At 40.2% G+C, this 22,184-nt stretch overlaps 1 protein-coding gene across 1 annotated transcript in view; it reads left to right on the top strand.

Moving 5' to 3' along the window:
- The first annotated feature begins 731 nt into the window (after window positions 1–731).
- Window positions 732–22,184, top strand: part of LOC106579324 (vesicle-fusing ATPase) — a 56,611-nt gene continuing 35,158 nt past the window's right edge. The window contains exons 1-2 of the mRNA XM_014159144.3: window positions 732–920; window positions 21,469–21,554. Of these exons, the coding sequence (XP_014014619.1) occupies window positions 909–920; window positions 21,469–21,554 (98 nt within the window). The 5' untranslated portion in view covers window positions 732–908. The remainder of the gene's footprint in view (window positions 921–21,468; window positions 21,555–22,184) is intronic.

Here is a 22,184-nt window from a genome sequence, read left to right as displayed (position 1 = left end):
TTCTGTTAAAGGTCCCCAAAGCACACACATCCCTGCGTCGCTCGTCTTTTCACTTCGCTGTAGCTAGCGACTGGAACGAGCTGCAACAAACCCTCAAACTGGACATTTTTATCTGTCTCTTCCTTCAAAGACTCAATCATGGACACTCTTACTGACAGTTGTGGCTGCTTTGCGTGATGTATTGTTGTCTCTACCTTCTTGCCCTTTGTGCTGTTGTCTGTGCCCAATAATGATTGTGCCATGTTTTGTGTTGCTACCATGCTGTGTTGTGTGTTGTTACCATGCTGTGTTGTCATGTGTTGCTGCCTTGCTATGTTGTTGTCTTAGGTCTCTCTTTATGTAGTGTTGTGTTGTCTCTCTTGGCGTGATGTGTGTTTTGTCCTATATTTATGTTATTTATTCATTTATTTTTATTTTTAATCTCAGCCCCCGTCCCCGCAGGAGGTCTTTTTCCTTTTGGTAGGCCATCATTGTAAATAAGAATTTGTTCTTAACTGACTTGCCTAGTTAAATAAAGGTTAAATAAATAACAATAAAAATGTACTGCTATAAATAGGACACGTGACATCCCGACAACTTTGAAAAAACGCACTTTATATCGGATTTGTGCCTTTTATGCTACACGTATCTGCCCCCTCATTGGCTAGAATGGTCCCACTTGATCTTGCCTACTCCCGACTGCCTTCCATTTTTATTTTTTATTTTGTCTTTGTTAGAGCGGCCACTTGAGTATCTGGTCAAAGATTTCGTCGCTAACGTGTACGTGATGACATCACTTCATAAGCAAAGTCGATCCCGCCCACTCCATTTTTCAAGCCTGTAGTGGAGTTCAACGCACGGTTGTGCTGTCAGCAGTGTTGGGAACTTTTATGCTGAATTGCATTTGAAAAACGACAACAAACACCAAGATGGCCGGCCGGGTGAGTTTCCTTTAAATAAATGGCTTTAGTTAAACATATTTACACATTGGCGAGAATGATAACAATGCTGTGTTTTAAGGATTTTTCAGCATCTGCTACTACCTCCAACTCACTAGCCTGTGTGGCAGAGTAATTTACGTAATTCAAATCTTAGCTCGGAAGACCGAGTATTTTATGACCAGTGTCCACTGCGAGCATACCTCAGTGACTGCAAGCCATGCAATATCTGGCTAGCTAGCAACACAATACCGGTGCGTGGGTAAAATAACTGGGGAAGCCAAGCCAGAAAAATAAGGCCATATTACAACCTATGTGTTGTGATAATTGCGTTGTTTACTCTATAACCTGTTAGTTCATATGCCTTGCCAACGTGATATAGACCTAAAGTCGAGGCAATAAGACACAGTGGCAGAATAACTTCAACCACACCGTTGTTTCATCACAAAACAACATCTGTCCGGTGAAGTCCACAACCTCATTTTGGATTAACAAACAGTTAGTTACATGATGTACAGCATGGTCAAACAAGGTAATGTTTCCCACTAAACAACTATTGATTTAGAACCATGGAGAGTTACTGCAAGTCGCAAAGAAAACAGGAGCTGCCTCCACTATTCCAGCACCATTTCAACTTCAACATTTCAACATCATCAAATCACCTCTGCTTAGTTTAACACAGTGACAACTAAAAGATACCAAAAACAATTTAGCCCAATCAATGTAAACTAATATGATGTAGCTGTCCATGGTACTGATTTGTGTGTGTGTGTGTGTGTGTGTGTGTGTGTGTGTGTGTGTGTGTGTGTGTGTGTGTGCACGCAAGTAGAAAAAACATGTTCACTCACCCTACTTGTAGAGAAACGCCAATGAATGCCATCCTGTCTTTTATGTCGCCGAACCGGTCTATGACTGTCATACAGTACACACTTAGTTTTTGTTATCCTAGGCTAAAATGCTTGCTCGCTGGCCTAACTTCCTTTCATGGGCATCGATGCGCCAGGCCAGCTAGTTAACATTAGTGTTAGCCTACTACATCTAGCTATATATTGAACTTTCACCCTCTCTGGCAAGGCGCACAATGTTTGGATTTATGGCTGGATCCGAATTGCCGTTATAAATCAGTACGGCGAAGTAGGTAAAACCACAAGTTCAAATCCCTATCTTCATCCATGGGTAATTTAGGAAACATGACGCAACAATATACATTTTTTTATGTAAATGTAGTTTTGGTTTTGATGTACTTGGTGTGAAGCCACATCCAAACTGGCTTCCCTTGACATGTTTTGTTGTTGTTGGTGTGCCAAGACCATTCACACTTGATTGGCTATTATTCGTTTTTTTTTTTTTTTTTATCAAGGGAGGCAAATGATAGCTGGCTTCCCTTGCATTCAATGCTATGGGTGGCAACAATGTCATAATCATTTTGACCAGACAGCATAAGATAGATGGGCTACAAATACTGAGACAGAGGAGCGCTGTTTTGCTCGCTCTGATGTTTTCTCCGGTGAGATACATTCAGCCTTGCGAATTGCAGGAACATTTTGAAACACAGAGACAAAATACATTTATTTTGTATTTTTTTTCTTGGTATTTTTCGGGGGGAAACCTGGCTTCCCTTGGCATCCATGAATACATGCCACTATACAATACAGTATACTGAAATAGTATATCTCTGTCTTATCTCTAACCGGTCTCAACAAGGAAACCTCATAGTAATAGTGACTAACTAACCCTGCGCAGTATGAAAGGATACATTTTGCTAAGCTAAATCTCGCCTACCAAGGTTTAACAGCTGGCTAACTTGATGACTAGCTTTTATGACCAGGCTAGCTAGGTACACTACATGGCCAAAAGTATATGGACACCTGCTCGTCGAACATCTCATTCCAAAATCTTGGGCTTTAATATTGAGTTGGTCCCCCTCTGCTGCTATAATAGCCTTCACTCTTCTGGGAAGGCTTTCCACCAGATGTTGGAACATTACTGCAGGGACTTGCTTCCATTCAGCCACAAGAGCATGAGTGAGGTTGGGCACTGATGTTGGGCGATTAGGCCTGGCTTGCAGTCGGTGTTCCAATTCATCCCAAAGGTGTTCGATGGGGTTGAGGTCAGTGCTCTGTGCAGGCCAGTCAAGTTCTTCCACACCGATCTCCAATAAAACATTTCTGTATGGAATTGTAATACTGAAACAGGAAAGGGTCTTCGTCAAAATGTTGCCACAAAGATGGAAGCACAGAATCGTCTAGAATGTCATTGTATGCTGTAGCGTTAAGATTTCCTTTCACTGGAACTAAGGGGCCTAGCCCGAACCATGAAAAATAGCCACATACCATTGTACTTCCTCCTCCAAACTTTGCAGTTGGCACTATGCATTGGGACAGGTAGCGTCCTCTTGGCATGCGCCAAACCCGGATTCGTCCATTGAACTGCCAGATGTTGAGCGTGATTCATCACTCCAGAGAACGCATTTCCACTGCTCCAGAGTCCAATGGCGGCGTGCTTTACACCACTCCAGCCGACACTTGGCATTGCGCATGGTGATCTTAGGCTTGGGTGCCGCTGCTCGACCATGGAAACCCATTTCATGAAGCTCCCGAAAACAGTTATTGTGCTGAAGTTGCTTCCAGAGGCAGATTTGAAACTCAGTAGTGAGTGTTGCAACCGAGGACAGATGATTTTTACGCGCTATGCGCTTCAGCACTCGGCGGTCCCGTTCTGTGAGCTTGTGTGGCCTACCACTATACGGCTGAGCCGTTGTTGCTCCTAGACGTTTCCATTTCACAATAACAGCATAGACAGTTGACCGGGGCAGCTCTTGCAGGGCATAAATCTGACAAACTGACCTGTTAGAGATGCCAATTTGAAAGTCACTGAGCTCTTCAGTACGGGCCATTCTACTGCCAATGTTTGTTCTATGTAGATTGCATGGCTGTGTGGCTGATTTTATACTAGAGGTCGACCGATTAATCGAAATGGCCGATTAATATCATAACGATCAGTAATCGGCATTTTTGGACACCGTTTATGACCGATTACATTGCACTCCATGAGGAGACTGTGTGGCAGGCTGACTATCTGATATGAGAGTGCAGCAAGAAGGTTAGGTGCTAGCTAGCATTAAACTTATCTTATAAAAAACAATCAATCTTAACATAATCACTAGTTAACTACACATGGTTGATGATATTACTAGTTTATCTAGCTTGTCCTGCGTTGCATATAATCGATGCGGTTCCTGTTAATTTATCATTGAATTACAGCCTTCTTCGCCAAACGGGTGATTTAACAAGTGCATTCGCGAAATAAATCACTGTCGTTGCACCAATGTGTACCTAACCATAAACATCAATGCCTTTCTTAAAATCAATACACAAGTATATATTTTTAAACCTGCATATTTAGTTAATATTGCCTGCTAACATGAGTTTCTTTTAACTAGGGAAATTGTGTCACATCTGTTGCGTTCTGTGCAACAGAGTCAGGGAGTATGCAGCAGTTTGGGCCGCCTGGCTCGTTGCGAACTGTGTGAAGACCATTTCTTCCTAACAAAGACAGCCAACTTCGCCAAACGGGGGATGATTTAACAAAAGCGCATTTGCGGAAAAATCACAATCGTTGCACGAATGTACCTAACCATAAACATCAATGCCTTTCTTAAAATCAATACACAGAACTATATATTTTTTAAACCTGCATATTTAGTTAAAAGAAATTCATGTTAGCAGGCAATATTAACTAGGCAAATTGTGTCACTTCTCTTGCGTTTATTGCACGCAGAGTCAGGGTATATGCAACAGTTTGGGCCGCCTGGCTCGTTGCGAACTAATTTGCCAGAATTTTGACATAACATTGAAGGTTGTGCAATGTAACAGCAATATTTAGACTTATGGATGCCACCCGTTAGATAAAATATGGAACGGTTCCGTATTTCACTGAAAGAATAAACGTTTTGTTTTCAAAATGATAGTTTCCGGATTTGACCATATTAATGACCTAAGGCTCGTATTTCTGTGTGTTATTATATTACAATTAAGTCTATGATTTGATAGCGCAGTCTGACTGAGCGGTGGTAAGCAGCAGCAGGCTCGTAAGCATTCATTCAAACAGCACGTTCCTGCGTTTTCCAGCAGCTCTTCGCAATGCTTCAAGCATTGCGCTGTTTATGACTTCAAGCCTATCAACTCCCAAGATTAGACTGGCAATACTAAAGTACCTATTAGAACATCCAATAGTCAAAGGAATATGAAATTCAAATGGTATATAGAGAAATAGTCCTATAATAACGACAACTCATGTTAAAAGGAACCACCAGCTTTCATATGTTCTCATGTTCTGAGCAAGGAACTTAAACGTTAGCTTTTTTACATGGCACATATTGCACTTTTACTTTCTTCTCCAACACTTTGTTTTTCCATTATTTAAACCAAATTGAACGTTTCATTATTTATTTGAGACTAAATAGATTTTATTTATGTATTATATTAAGTTAAAATAAGTGTTCTTTGTTTATTCAGTATTGTTGTAATTGTCATTATTTCAAATATATATATAAAAATCGGCCGATTAATCGGTATTGGCTTCTTTTGGTCCTCCAATAACCGGTATCGGTATCAGCGTTGAACAATCATAATCGGTTGACCTCTATTTTAGACACCTGTCAGCAACAGGTGTGGCTGAAATAGCCAAATCCACTAATTTGAAGGGGTGTCCACGTACTCTAGTGTAGATACTCCCACGCCCACACACACTAGTACCAGCAGGGAAGTGACATTGAAATAGCCAACTGCTGGAAAAGAGGCACAACCGATAGCGAAGTCCAACTGTAATTTAACGTTACCTAGAGCTTTCCACTTTCACTCTAGCTCTATGAACAATGTGGACTAGCTAGCCATCTAGGTATCCAGTGACTGACAGTGGCACTGTAGCACATATGAAATGGAGATTCATCTTTGACTGTAATGTGTGGAAACTGTGGATAACATAATGTTATGATGTGACTGGGGCCCCTGCTGCAGCTGTCAGCATAACTCTCTGCAAGAATAGGATATTTGCTTGAGCAATCACCCATCACCAATTTCCTTGTTTACCAAAAATAATATCTCATATCCTGCTTATTCATATTACGTTAATCTTTTACCCAGAAGTAAAATGATCTTGCGGGAGTTTGTCATTTCCCATTTTACTTCTGGGGGGAATGTCGGGTTGCGTTCAGTACGTCTTTCTGTTCTGGAAAGTATGGAAGTGAAGTCCTTCCTCAAAAACAGAAACAATAGGCACGCTAATTTCACCCGTGTCTATCATGACCAAAAAGCACATTTTTGTTTTTATGAATTTTTACAATAGAGAATTTTTACTTTTCTGGCCTTGGAATCTGGTGGAAACAGTTCATCATCTGCACACCGCACCAGTTTAAGCAACGCCTTCAACAAAACACCAAATAATGGAATTTCTCGTGGAAGAATTGTGTCGCATCCCTCCAATAGACCTTCAGACAGTTATACCATCTATGCGTTATACCAGATGCATTGAAGCTGTTCTGGCTCGTGGTGGCCCAACGCCCTATTCAGACACTTTATGTTGGTTCTTTATTTTGGCAGTTAACTGTACTTAAATCAAGCAGAGTCTTGTTCACGTGTAGGGGGTAGTTTTTCCTGTAGGTTTTTTCTATTCATTTTGAGCTGATTACATTTCAAAAGAATGTGAAGAATTCCCTTAAATTCTGCAACTCACAATAACTTAATTGAAACTGCTTAGTTAAAACTGTGCTCTTAGTGTTCCACACATCATTAGAAAGTCTTTCTTTGCCTTAGAGGGGAAAAAGCCCCAGAGATTTGTTCCTGTCAGCCAACTGAGCTCAGTATTCCACACAGTTTTCCATTTCAAGTTCTCAGCATATGTGGTAAGTGTACCTATTAAGGCCCCGTAAACATTAAGCCCACTTCCATTTTTTGGATTGAAATGAGTGATGCACCGATATTACATTTTTGGCTGATACCGATATTCAATATTTTCCTTGCCAATAAAAATGATACCGATAACTGATATTTAGAATTTTTGCGGCCTTTTAACCTCTTGGGGCTAGGTGGGACGCTAGCGTGCCACCCGTGGTGCACTCCATCAACAGCAGGTGCATTTCAAGAGCGGCAAATTTGAATCCAAATAAATGTCAAAATTCAAATTTTTAAAAAATACAACTATGTTACACCATTTGAAAGATAAACATCTCCTTAATCTAACCACGTTTTACGATTTCAAAAAGGTTTTACGGCGAAAGCATAAATTTAGAGTATGTTAGGACAGTACATTTACAAGAGTTGTGTGTAATGTTTTGTCAAGTCAAAGACAGGGTCACCAAAACCATAAAACCAGCTAAAATGATGCACTAACCTTTTACAATCTCTATCAGATGACACTCCTAGGACATTATGTTAGACAATGCATGCATTTTTAGTTCTATCAAGTTCATTTTTATATCCAAAAACAGCGTTTTACTATGGCATTGATGTTGAGGAAATCGTTTCCCTCCAATAACCGGCAGTCAAGTCAGCGTCAGAAATTAAATAATTAAAATTAGAAAACATTGGTAAAATATTATATTGTCATTTAAAGAATTATAGATTTACATCTCTTGAACGCAATCAACTTGCCAGATTTAAAAATAACCTTACTGGGAAATCACACTTTGCAATAATCTGAGCACTGCGCCCAGAAAAATACGCGTTGCGATACAGACTAGACGTCATGTTGGGGAGATCTAAAATCGAAAATACTATGTAAATAATCCATTACCTTTGATTCTCTTCATCAGATGTCACTTCCAGGTATCACAGGTCCATAACGAATGTAGTTTTGTTCAAAAAAGCTCATCATTTATGTCCAAAAATCTCCGTCTCGTTAGCACATGATGTAAGCCAGCCGGACTTCTCGTCATGAACGAGGGGAAAAAATATATTTCCGTTCGTTCAAACATGTCAAACGTTGTATAGCATAAATCATTAGGGCCTTTTTTAACCAGAACATGAATAATATTCAAGGTGGACGAATGCATACTCTTTTATAACGTATTGGAACGAGGGTACCCAACATGAACTAGCGCGCCAGGTGTCTAATGGGACATCACCGTTCCATGGCTCTTGTTCGGTCAGATCTCCCTCCAGAAGACTCAAAACACTTTGTAAAGGCTGGTGACATCTAGTGGAAGCAATAGGAAGTGCCAAAATATTCCTAAACCCCTGTGTTTTTCAATGGGATAGGTTTAAAGTCAATACAACACATCAGGTATCCACTTCCTGTCAGAAAATGTCTCAGGGTTTTGCCTGCCAAATGAGTTCTGTTATACTCACAGACACCATTCAAACAGTTTTGGAAACTTTAGAGTGTTTTCTATCCATATATAATAAGTATATGCATATTCTAGTTACTGGGTAGGATTAGTAACCAGATTAAATCGGGTACATTTTTTTTATCCAGACGTGCAAATGCTGCCCCCTAGACCCAACAGGTTAAGCATTCTAGTACAGTTAAATAGTTAACACACACACATGGACGCAGCGGTCGTAGGCAAGAGGCATAACAACAGTCCGTGGTTCGAATCCAGGCTGTATCACTTCCGGCCATGATCGGGAGTCCCATAGGGCGGCGCACAATTGGCCCAACGTCATCCGGGACGTTTGTCCCCATTACCAGTAAAACAATCAAAACCTATTTCTTTCACTTACTTGCTGTGCTGTTTGGTTGTTCATTTGTTCAGTCGTTTCATTCTCAACCAGGATTTCTATGGAACGCCGTTTGGGTCTTTGTGTGTCAAAAAAGATACACGTCAAATAACACTCTTTGACCAATCAGGACTTGAATATGACTGCACGTCACATAATAATTTAACGCTTTCATACATTTTTTACGTAGTTATCACACATTGATTACACTATCACTCGTATTTCATGTCACAACGATTCATCGATACGTATGCTATGATGCTGGTAAAGTTGTCTCGCGCACCTACAGTGCTGGTCATAAAAAAAAGCTAGCTAGCTCATGGATGCAATCAATTTTCTTCCCCAAAAACATAGCAAAATGACACAATCTGTTTCAGTAGCTATAGTTAGCTAGCTAACTATATAGCTAGGTGTCATCATCTAAAATAACCCTAATTTATAAGACAGTTCTTATTTGATTAATGGTGGTCGGACCCATCTGTGATGCTAGCCACAATAAGGATTAGCCACAATAGTGGACTTTGCGGTTAGCCTTCAAAATAAAATATGGCATAAGTCTACTATTTTGTATTAATTTGCGTCACTGTCAATTACATAATTTTATTTTGAAGGCAAACCGCAAATTCCACTATTGTGCCTAAATCTTATTGTGGCTAGCTTCACAACACATAACCCGGTCCGGTCGAGCCTCACTAGCCAGATGAAGCTAGCTGGCTGCTTATAACGTTAGCTTTGGACAACAGGGTTAAGTAGCTGGATAGCTATTTATTTTCATGAACTTAAGTTCAATTTCAATAGGCGAACAACAAGTGGTAACCTTGCTAAAACTTACAAGGATTCCTAAATCATTGCTAAGAATAATGAAAATGACTGCAGTTTCTACTGGTCATTGTTTTCAGGCTTGTTGTATTGGTGCTAGCTAGGTACCAAGCTAAAGCTAGCAACCCCAGAAGTTGCGGTCGAACAAATTCTGCTTTATTACCAACGTGGTATTGTAAACACATTGTTCGTGTCTGGGCTTTGCTTGTTTGCAGGCTTTTTTTGTACAGCTTTGACAGTGCTACTGTATCTTTTTTGACAGGCAAAGACCCAAATGGCATTCCATAGTATGTATGTCGTGAAGCTAATAGCAGTAACGCTATTACTGTGTAACTCCGGTAGGGCAGCATCTGAAAAATAGCACACTTGGTAGTGTGTACCGGTGCTTGACAAGTCTGCGAAAGCCAACATCACCCACGACAGAGAATAGTTGATTGTTAACCTCTTGGGGCTAGGTGGGACGCTAGCGTGCCACCCGTGGTGCACTCCATCAACAGCAGGTGCATTTCAAGAGCGGCAAATTTGAATCCAAATAAATGTCAAAATTCAAATTTTTCAAAAATACAACTATTTTACACCATTTGAAAGATAAACATCTCCTTAATCTAACCACGTTTTACGATTTCAAAAAGGTTTTACGGCGAAAGCATAAATTTAGAGTATGTTAGGACAGTACATTTACAAGAGTTGTGTGTAATGTTTTGTCAAGTCAAAGACAGGGTCACCAAAACCATAAAACCAGCTAAAATGATGCACTAACCTTTTACAATCTCCATCAGATGACACTCCTAGGACATTATGTTAGACAATGCATGCATTTTTAGTTCTATCAAGTTCATATTTATATCCAAAAACAGCGTTTTACTATGGCATTGATGTTGAGGAAATCGTTTCCCTCCAATAACCGGCAGTCAAGTCAGCGTCACAAATTAAATAATTAAAATTAGAAAACATTGGTAAAATATTATATTGTCATTTAAAGAATTCTAGATTTACATCTCTTGAACGCAATCAACTTGCCAGATTTAAAAATAACCTTACTGGGAAATCACACTTTGCAATAATCTGAGCACTGCGCCCAGAAAAATACGCGTTGCGATACAGACTAGACGTCATGTTGGGGAGATCTAAAATCGAAAATACTATGTAAATAATCCATTACCTTTGATTCTCTTCATCAGATGTCACTTCCAGGTATCACAGGTCCATAACGAATGTAGTTTTGTTCAAAAAAGCTCATCATTTATGTCCAAAAATCTCCGTCTCGTTAGCACATGATGTAAGCCAGCCGGACTTCTCGTCATGAACGAGGGGAAAAAATATATTTCCGTTCGTTCAAACATGTCAAACGTTGTATAGCATAATTAATTAGGGCCTTTTTTAACCAGAACATGAATAATATTCAAGGTGGACGAATGCATACTCTTTTATAACGTATTGGAACGAGGGTACCCAACATGAACTAGCGCGCCAGGTGTCTAATGGGACATCATCGTTCCATGGCTCTTGTTCGGTCAGATCTCCCTCCAGAAGACTCAAAACACTTTGTAAAGGCTGGTGACATCTAGTGGAAGCAATAGGAAGTGCCAAAATATTCCTAAACCCCTGTGTTTTTCAATGGGATAGGTTTAAAGTCAATACAACACATCAGGTATCCACTTCCTGTCAGAAAATGTCTCAGGGTTTTGCCTGCCGTGAAAATACTGCCCCCTATCCTAAACAGGTTAATATTATAATTTTTTCTATTGTTTCCTCGTCAGAGCTCTAGTAACCCATTATACTCAATATTATGTTACTTTATTTCTAGTAACTATGTGTTACCTCACAAATTCCTCCTCCACACCAGTGTTCTATTCATACAGGGATTTAAATATTCACTCTAGTGTTCTATTTAACAGCATATTCTGAAATAATACTCTCGTCTATCATATCTCCTTAGAGAATCCCTATATAACATTATAGGTCTTTAGTTATTCACATCCACACCACCAGCAACGATCACAGCGCAGCAGCCCGAGAGGTACACATATCATGTTCTCGAGGAAATCTCAGTGTCCGGGGGGGGGTTTATCAATGAACATTGTTACAGCCCTTACCCATCTCAGCTGTTACCCTCTCAAACTTTTCATTGGCTTCGCCTGTCAGTGCTCACTACCTGTAGATCGATGGGCGGTAGTGGACACCATATGTATCTTCAACAGTTCCCAGTGGTTCTCGACCACGTAGACACTTCTTATAAATGCCTACAAACAATTGTCAGTTGTCTCCTGCCCTCACTCTAGCCTTCTCCTAAGACTTGCCCCTACTTCCTATACATATGTAATAACCAAATCCAAAAACTCAGCTCACAGAACTATTTGGGGTATTCATTCTTTTCCATATATAACTATACTTAGGGTATTTACATCCATACCACTCCATGTGGATCTATGCACCATATGTATCTTCAACGGTTCTCTAGCCTCTCGGAGACTATGGTGCAGTGGTCCCACACCACATAGACAATTCACAAAAATGCCTCTAGAACGCTACTTCCTATACATATACAACAACACCCGTGCTCAATTACACTCCAGCTAATATTGGTACTCCCAGACTACGATGGGCCGTGGTGGATGGAACCCCTACATAACGTCATAGATTGAAAAACTCGGCTCACACTTCACTCCACATTCACGCTGGAGCTAGTCCCCTGACAGCTCTCATTCACTCAGTATGTTATAGCTACATTTCAATCTCTTATTATACCATTTTGAATCAGTTTATTATCCATATTTCAATCTCTTGTAATCCAAATATCAATCAGCTTAATATGTCATATCTCACAATCACACAACTTTCACATCCACATTCACGTAGTACTAGCCCTTGCTCTAGTCTTCTCTCTAAGACTAGCTCTAGCCTTCTTCTGTCATATGTATCACTGCTGCGTTTCCTCTATAGTCTCTACAGTATCTAAACTCTCTATAGTCTCGTATCTATAGTCTCTGTGTCTATAGTCTCAGTAGTTTATGTAGTCATAAATAAACTAGATTCTATAGTCTTGCCACATACAGTTGATGTCGGAAGTTTACATACACTTAGGTTGGAGTCATTAAAACTCGTTTTTCCACCTCTCCACAAATTTCTTGTTAACAAACTATAGTTTTGGCAAGTCGATTAGGACATCTACTTTGTGCATGACACAAGTCATTTTTCCAACAATTGTTTACAGACAGATTATTTCACTTATAATTCACTGTATCACAATTCCAGTGGGTCAGAAGTTTACATACACTAAGTTGACTGTGCCTTTAAACAGCTTGGAAAATTCCCTAAAATGTCATGGCTTTAGAAGCTTCTGATAGGCTAATTGACATAATTTGAGTCAATTGGAGGTGTACCTGTGGATGTATTTCAAGGCCTACCTTCAAACTCAGTGCCTCTTTGCTTGACATCATGGGAAAATTAAAATAAATCAGCCAAGACCTCAGAAATAAAATTGTAGACCTCCACAAGTCTGGTTCATCCTTGGGAGCAATTTCCAAACGCCTGAAGGTACCACGTTTATCTGTACAAACAATAGTACGTAAGTATAAACACCATGGGACCACGCAGCCGTCATACTGCTCAGGAAGGAGACACGTTCTGTCTCCTAGAGATGAACGTAATTTGGTGCGAAAAGTGGAAATCAATCCCAGAACAACAGCAAAGGACCTTGTGAAGATGCTGGAGGAAACGGGTACAAAAGTATCTGTATCCACAGTAAAACGAGTCCTATATCAACATAACCTGAAAGGCCGCTCAAACTTCTGACCAACTGGTATTGTGATACAGTGAATTATAAGTGAAACAATCGGTCTGTAAACAATTGTTGGAAAAATTGTGTCGTGCACAAAGTAGATGTCCTAACCGACTTGCCAAAACTATAGAAATTTGCAGAGTGGATGAAAAACGAGTTTTAATGACTCCAACCTAAGTGTATGTAAACTTCCGACTGACTTGTCTAGTTAAATAAAGGTAAAATAAAAAATACCCTAGACCCACTCCAATTCGCATACCGCCCCAACAGATCCACAGATGTCTCAATCGCACTCCACACTGCCCTTTCCCACCTGTACAGAAGGAACACCTATGTGAGAATGCTGTTCATTGACTACAGCTCAGCGTTCAACACTATAGTGCCCTCCAAGCTCATCAATAAGCTAAGGACGCTGGGACTAAACACCTCCCTCTGCAACTGGATCCTGGATTTCCTGATGGGCCGCTCCCAGGTGGTAAGGGTAGGCAACAACACGTCTGCCACGCTGATCCTCAACACTGGGGCCCCTCAGGGGTGTGCAATAATTCGCCTCCTGTACTCCCTGTTCACCCACGACTGCGTGGCCAAACACGACTCCAACACCATCATTAAGTTTCCTGACGACACAACAGTGGTAGGCCTGATCACCGACAATGATAAGACAGCCTATAGGGAGGAGGTCAGAGACCTGGCAGTGTGGTGCCAGGACAACAACCTCTCCCTCAATGTGAGCAAGACAAAGGAGCTGATCGTGGACTACAGGAAAAGGTGGGCCGAACAGGCCCCCATTAACGTTGACGGGGCTTGTAGTACTTTATTAAAGTATTTTTACTTAAGTACTTTACGCCACTGACTTTGGGTAGAAAACCAATAGCTTTTGCTCATGATAAAAATACATTGTGGTCATCCTCACAATTCAAGCCAGTCCTCCATGAAAGCAATTTAGTTTGTCCTTCTCTTAGGCTTAATCTGTGAACAAGAAACCACCCCTGGGTGTTTGGTGAACAAACAAACTATTAGTCTATAGCAGTTCTACTGGTTTCAATGTTATGGCCTCTAAGGGTTTAATGGTAAAAGTCCACAACACACACTGTATAGTGTTTTCAAATGGTTTTGGGTTGGATTTAATGGTAAATGTCACTAATCACACTACATATAGAGATGTTTTGTAATAATTGTACTGAAAAACATACGACTGCCATGCAGTGGTTTATAATTGTATTATTTTAATAGTGTTGTCACAACAGTTCAGTCACTAGCCCATTTTATTTGAATTCTTCACATCTTAATCATTGTTAAGAATAGTTTTTTTTTTGCAAATTGGCCTGAAGTATCCCTTTTCCACCTCAGTTTCTACTGTTTCACACATTTCCCTGCTGTGAACAATCCGGATCATTAGGAAAGCAAAGCAGCCCTCTTTGTCGTGTACGTTATTATATTACAACCAATGGACCCTCTTTCCAACAGTAAGCAGGGAATCACTATTTATAGGCTTCCCCTTTTTAGGCTCTTTAATTACTGTTTGTAAAAGTAGAAGTGGTGTGTTATTTGGGAGGAAGGGAAGTCTTTATTGTGGGCTATCAGATTCTCCTGCTCTCAATTTGATTTAGGCCTAGCCTATCCTATATTTTGAGCTCAAGAAAACAGTTGTGAAATGTGCACAGCGTATTGCTTGTACTGTTACCTGCCACAGGGCCAAAACCGAGGAGAAGTTGAGCCTCGGGCTTCAACTCTCTTAGATGTTGCGCAAATTGACCCACTATGCTGTTTACTTTCTGCATCTACGTCATATCGCTGAGTCTACCTTTAATTTTTTGGATTTTCATCTGTTAAACTGTTTACCAATATTTTCAAGAACAGTCTACGAATTCCTCCAATTCGATCAATCCAGTCTGTACAGCCACATTGTGAAATGCTTCCCTCCCTCTCCTGGGGATAAATATGAATGGATAGCCTATAGCAGGAATAGCTTTTCCGTCCTATCAAATTAGCTTGGAGTGGAGTGACAAGGCCATTCACAGCCTGTGCTAATAGATTAAATTGACCCACTAAAACTATTTGAAAACAAGCCGTGCATCAGTTGACAATCTACACAGGTATGCAGGGCAGTGAACCGGTTTCCCACATGTAGACGTGTGTAATATGTTTGCGTAATAGACTCCTCACATTACAATGTTGAGGATATTCTGAATTAGAGCAGCTTGTTAGCCCTACAATCCATTCAAATAGCTATGCTCATTAAAAGGCCATGATCCATGTGATAACATTTGGGTCTTTCTATAAACTAAGGTACCAGATAGGATTTTCTACACTGGACAACTTTTTACAGCTGTTAAGTCGTTTATAATAATCTGCCTATGTTTTTCATGTCGTTACATTAAGGTATAAGGGGGAATCATAGCTAGTTTCAATACAATTCACCAGTCGATTTAAAAAAATGAATGTTTAACCCTTTATCGTGGTTGGTGTCTTGAAGGACTTGTCCAAATTCGTGTGACATAAAACATTACTTTACTGTGATTGCATTTATGGCAGTGTAAGTTGTCATATCATATATTAAGCATTAATCAGTTAAATTAGACATTGAACTTGGATCCTGTAAGAATCGTGGATCTAGCTGTCGGACAGTTTTTTGTATAGAGATCTCAGAAATGCAGTGTAACATTTCGTGTCTCCTTATGTTACAGGGTGAAAACAGTTTATGGGAACACAAATCCCAAATATGCAGTTTATACTGGTTATATTAGTTTATACTGGATTAAGCAAAATCAAATGTCTACATTTTTTTAGTACGATGATAATTTCTTTCAAACGGTACAAAACATACAAATGACAGCATGCAGACGACAACACAAACATCAACGATCTGCCCAGACCCACCTGCTCACACCCCCATCTCCAGCGTCTGTATCACTTTCCGACAGATTCAAACTGCACCATTTTGTTTCTGTCTATCATCCACACACTTTCAACATTTGGTTAATAAAGCATTTGACCTTTCCATTGTGTTAATGATGGAGGATTGGTTGATTTCCAGTTAAGTATTTGTTTTTTTTCAAGAGTATTCATGAGAAAAGTATCATCCAACCCATCGGGTATCTCACTGCACCCTCATCTGCCATGTCTAGAAATATGCAGACGGGCGGATTAAAAGTACATTTTTAATGAAAAGACAGCCAACTTTCTAACTCTGCCCATAACTTTTGGGCTTTATAGCATTCCCAGAAGGCTTATTGAGTCATTGTTGGTTTTACACTTAAGACTCTTGTATAATACATTCGATATATTAGTTTATACTGGATTAAGCAAACATTTTCATTAAATGTAATTTCATTAGTTATGCTCCTTCATTCCCTCCATTTTATACCAATATCAGTTATTTTTAAGTCTTGGTTCCAATAGTTTTTTCCCCCCCTAAGAGACTGTCAGACAGGCTCTGTGCAAGGTTTTCTATATATTACCTATCTTCTGAATATCCTCAAATGGAATGCTTCTTACTGAAGGAGTCACCTTACCTTGATACTTCAAATCTAAATCGATACTGTAGTTAACATGGTTCTAAAATAATTATGCATAATACTTGTTGGATGTGTATTTGGTGTCCAGCTCATTAGTTGAGCCATGATATTTTCACACATCATCTGATCCAGAAAGGAATTTTCCAAATGACAGTCAAGTGATGAACAGCTGTTGTGATAGTGCATGCATTCAACAACAGCCCAGGTCCTGGAAAAAAAGGTGTTTGAGTGGAACGTCCAGAGTATTTTGCTGTCTCATTCATTACACCGGTAAAGACCGTTGTGCCTCTATCTCTATTGAATTGATGTTGATCATCTGTTGTCTGCTTGATTTAAAGCAGGGTCTCATCAGTTTAATAGAGAAAGCATAAAGGTAATGAGTTCATACTTTTATATGTTTTTGTGCCTTGGAAGTCGACAGTGCACAATTGTGTAGGATAGACTATTGCGTGACACCAGTGGCGATTTTAGCATGTTTATCTTAGTGGGGTAAACTCGACCAACATTTTTTGTTGCATGTCAGCAAAGCCACTACACAGCTTTGTGTTATTTTATTTGGCCTATGTGGTCTAAAAAGGAAGGAAAATACAATCACGAGGATCCACTTTTATAGACAATATACTGACAAAGACAGAGCATTGCACAAAAAAAAACAACCCTCGCAATATCAACTGGAATTACATGGGTCTATTACTGAACTTTTTGTTGAAAATAAATATTTGAATGGGAAGCATGGTTACAGACCCAACAACATTATATAGTATCCCCTCCTCATGGTTACAGACCCAACAACATTATATAGTATCCCCTCCTCATGGTTACAGACCCAACAACATTATATAGTATCCCCTCCTCATGGTTACAGACCCAACAACATTATATAGTATCCCCTCCTCATGGTTACAGACCCAACAACATTATATAGTATCCCCTCATGGTTACAGACCCAACAACATTATATAGTATCCCTCCTCATGGTTACAGACCCAACAACATTATATAGTATCCCCTCATGGTTACAGACCCAACAACATTATATAGTATCCCCTCCTCGTGAAGAAAAACACATGAGCTAATTATAATACACAAAGTAAGCAAAACAATGAAATCATTCCAACATTGCCTAAAATTATGAAGATACTTTTGTATATATAGTGTATGTGGACACCCCTTCAAATGAGTGGATTAGGCTATTTCAGCCACACCCATTCCTCACAGTTGTATAACATTGAACACACAGCCATGCAATCTCCATAGACAAATATTGGCAGTAGAATGGCTTTACTGAAGAGATCATTGACTTTCAACGTGGCACTGTCGTAGGATGCCACCTTTCCAACAAGTCAGTTCGTCAAATTTCTCTCCTGCTAGAGCTGCCCCGGTCTGTTGTGCTGTTATTGTGAAGTGGAAACGTCTAGGAGCAACGAAAGCTCAGCCGCGTAGTGCCAACTTCATAGTGCCAACTGTACATTTTGGTGGAGGAGGAATAATGGTCTGGGGCAGTTTTTCATGGTTCGGGCTAGGCCCCTTAGTTCCAGTTAACGCTACAGCATACAATGACGTTCTAGACGATTCTGTGCTTACAACTTTGTGGCAACAGTTTGGGGAAGCCCGTTTCCTGTTTCAGCATGACAATGCACTTGTGCACAGAGCGAGGTCTATACAGAAATGGTTTGTCGAGATCGGTGTGGAAGAACTTGACTGGCCTACACAGAGCCCTAACCTCGACCCCATTGAACACCTTTGGGATGAATTGGAATGCCAACTGCGAGCCAGGCATAGTTGCCGAACATCAGTGCCCAACCTCACTAATGCTCTTGTGGCTGAATGGAAGCAAGTCCCTGCAGCAATGTTCCAACATCTAGTAGAAAGCCTTCCCAGAAGAGTGGAGGCTGTTATAGCAGCAAAGGGCGGACCAACTCATTAATGCCCATGATTTTGGAATGAGGTGTTCGACGAGCAGGTGTCCATACTTTTGGTCATGTAGTGTCCTAATGAGATAAACCTACAATATAAGCAATAAAACAATTGAGATGTACAAACTATGGCATAATGAGCGAGTAGCCGATTCAGCACTTTTGAAATGTACAGAGACACAATTCAGAACATGGGCCTTTGTTACAGTATTCTCCCAGTACACCAAGTCAGAACCGTAGGATAAATAACATGGTCCTATAAGCAGACAATGAAAGCTCTTACAATATTCAATGATAATATTTCTCTAAAGCAGGCTATATATAGGCTACATGTGCACCACCAAGTCAGAACAGTAGGCGAAGTTATGAGGGGGAGAGGGACCAAATTCTTAAGGTGAGACACATGGACTACTAACAGCTTACTACACAACATACACTTAGTATTACTTTTTAGCTACAGTATACATATCTCCCTGGCATAGTACATCATTTATGCAGCAGTAAACAAGACATGATCTCACTTGAACGTGGTGCGGTGGTCCTTATGGGCGAACTTTCATCAAACTTTGTCATCAAAGTCTGGCAGTCTCTGGATTTATGGTGCTTTCAAGACGTCAATGATCTTCAGGTCGGAGCTCTAGAAAGAGGCCACAGTTCCCGTCTTGGAATTGCGAGCTGGATGACCGTTCAAAACATATTTTCCCAGTCCAAGCTATTTTTCCCCCCGAATTCACAGTTGTTTTGAACGCGGCAGAACTCATGCTGGATTGACAGCATGGCCAATGTATTCAACATATTCTTCCCCATAGTGTTGTGTGTGAATGTTTATCCTTTTAAGCTTGTAAAAGAGACCCTGACAGATGTTTTAAATCTTTAAACCCAGACTTGGACCGCACACCCTCTCCACCAAATAGCAGGCAGGGGAAGCAAAATAGTGATTGCTTTGCGACACTTGCAGTTAGCCATTGACTCCTTCCAAACGACTCATTGTTGAATTTGCGATTTCCGAGTTGTGTAATGTTTATGTCCAATGGCTGATGAGCACCGATACGTTTTATCTATAGTTTCTCTTCATATGACAAGGATTGAAAAGGATTTGTCAGTAGATTTTTTTTTACTTGATTCATGATGATAACTGCTAGCTTGATAGCTAAGATTGTGAAAGTGTGATGTTGACGTGATCACTCCAGTCAAAGCTACAGGAGATATAACGTGATTTGTCCAATGACCTTGAGCCTTCTTGGAAGGGCACTTCTAATGTAAATCTATGGCAGCACCTAAGGGGGTTTGAACTGCATAGCTCTCCCTGTAGATTCGCCGGTGACCTAATGTCACCATGAGTGACAACTCTGAGACAATCTAGTTTACCCTCTGTATTTTCGCTGACTGCCCCTCCACTACAGAAAGCACTGAGCTAGGCTAAAACAGCCGCATTTGGAGCCGCTTTTCTTATCTTTATTAACTTAAGGAAAATGTTTTAGTTTTTTTCATTGTTTGCAAACTGATATGTGACATGAATTAATGCCAAAATAACATGCTCTGAATGACAGTGCGCAACACCCAACGCTATTCCTATTCATTATTCTGTATATAATGACAACAAATTACATAGCCCAGTGGGCTTAATCACAACATGATCTGGTAATGAAATAACATGACAAATACATTTTGTTTTCAATGTTAGCCCTGCAGTTTTAAACAGTACAAGGGTCTTGAAGTAGCCTACTTCAACTTGAATTTGGAGTACTGGAATATCCTAGTTTGAAAATCAGAAATTTCCTCAATTTGGTGCATGAAAAGTTATTGTAATTATTGTAGCCAGTTTATAAGTTCTCCTGCTCCCTTTATAATTATCCGTTATTTCATTTTTGATCATTTTTTTGTGAGATATGTGGCCACTTTCGTTTGTTTCCCACCGCTTCAATTGAAGGGTGTTGCGGTAAAACCACGTGCGGTTCTTAGACGCGGACGTCGACATCTGATGTTGGCTTGGACTTGGCTTTCCATACAAATCCTCCCAGTAAAAAAAGGAACCTGGTTTTTGGGAACTTTCTCAGGATAAAAACAGCGATAGTGAGATGAATTCAATCGCTACTCATGGATTTATTATGAGTGCCTGTGTCGACCACACAGGCTACAGATAAATTGTCATGCATGCATCCAATCTATATAGTCAGGCAATGTCCACATTATTCAATAAAAAAAAAAGTAATAATAATTTCAATATTAATGCATTCGAAGGGTGTAAAAAATGCTTTATTCTTAGTGATAATGGCCTACTTTTAAAAAAAAAACTTTTTGCATGCATTTTTGGGAGGAGGGAGGGTTCTATATTAGGCCCTGTATGTAGAATTATATACATTATACAATTGTATAACATTGAGGTCCTTGAAAATTACAATTCAGCGTTCGAAAAAGTCCCTGAAAGTCCTTGAATTTGACTTGCCGATGTCTACCCTGCTCAAAGGATCTATAGTTCTAGGCCTATGTTGTTGTATAGGTGGCGTTATGGGCCAATTTGCATATATTGACTTTTTCCTCTAAGTAAACACTTGGAACTGCATGAAAATCCTTTTTATTTTTTGTTTCAAACATTTTGAAATGTTGCTCCCAATGTCACACATTGGCCCCATTCTTTATAGAAAGACCCGTTTACATCAGTACAGATGATAGGCTGTGATCTTGTAAGGATTCACAGCCAAGGGAAGAGGTCTTCTCATTACAGCATATACATGTGTGTCATTGGGTCATGTGTCCCTTTGTGAAGGTTATTGAGCCTCCTTTTCTTCTCATTTCCAGACTCTGCAAGCTGGGCGATGTCCAACAGATGAACTGTCACTGACCAACTGCGCAGTCGTGAGTGAGAAGGAGTCACAGTTTGAACAGTAAGGTTTTAGTGTGTGTGTGTATGTGTGTGTGGGTTTTGATCCCCAGCCCTGAAGTGCCTCTGTTAAATCAAAGGCCAGTGTGTGGGTAGTGGCAGGTCACATCACTGGGGCTCAGCTCTCTAGCCACGGTGCCAAAAAAGCCTCAGGGCCATCATACTCTCTATGACTGCTCTGATTTCCTTTTCTATCATGTCACTAAATAATGCCGCCCTCGTCTCGGTCTTCTCATTTCTGGCCTCGAACATGTCCCTCTGGGGCAGGCGTGGGACTCAACAAAGCTCTCTCACCTGGTGAAATAAGTAACCCATCCTGTTTTCAGCATTTTACTTTCCCTGTATGATCAAAACTTGTTTTCTCTTGTCTCTCTGCAGCAGACGTATAGTCAGCAATGTGTTTGGAACTTGAAATTGAAATAAAATTGCAGTATCCAATCGCTATACATATCGTATCGTTAGGTCCCTGGCAATTCCCAGCACTAGTTCACTCCAGGGTTCTGATGTCTGTTAGGCCTGTATACTGTATTATAGCCAAGCTAAATATGTACACTACCGTTCAAAAGTTTGGGACGGTAGTATATATAAAACTTTTGAACGGTAGTATATGTCTTTAACACTCAGAACAACATGA

Source organism: Salmo salar, chromosome 19 (assembly GCF_965601325.2).
Source record: "Salmo salar chromosome 19, fSalSal1, whole genome shotgun sequence".
Taxonomy (NCBI): domain Eukaryota; kingdom Metazoa; phylum Chordata; class Actinopteri; order Salmoniformes; family Salmonidae; genus Salmo; species Salmo salar.
Note: the sequence above shows the minus strand (reverse complement) of the source record. Positions and strands in the feature narration are given on the sequence as shown.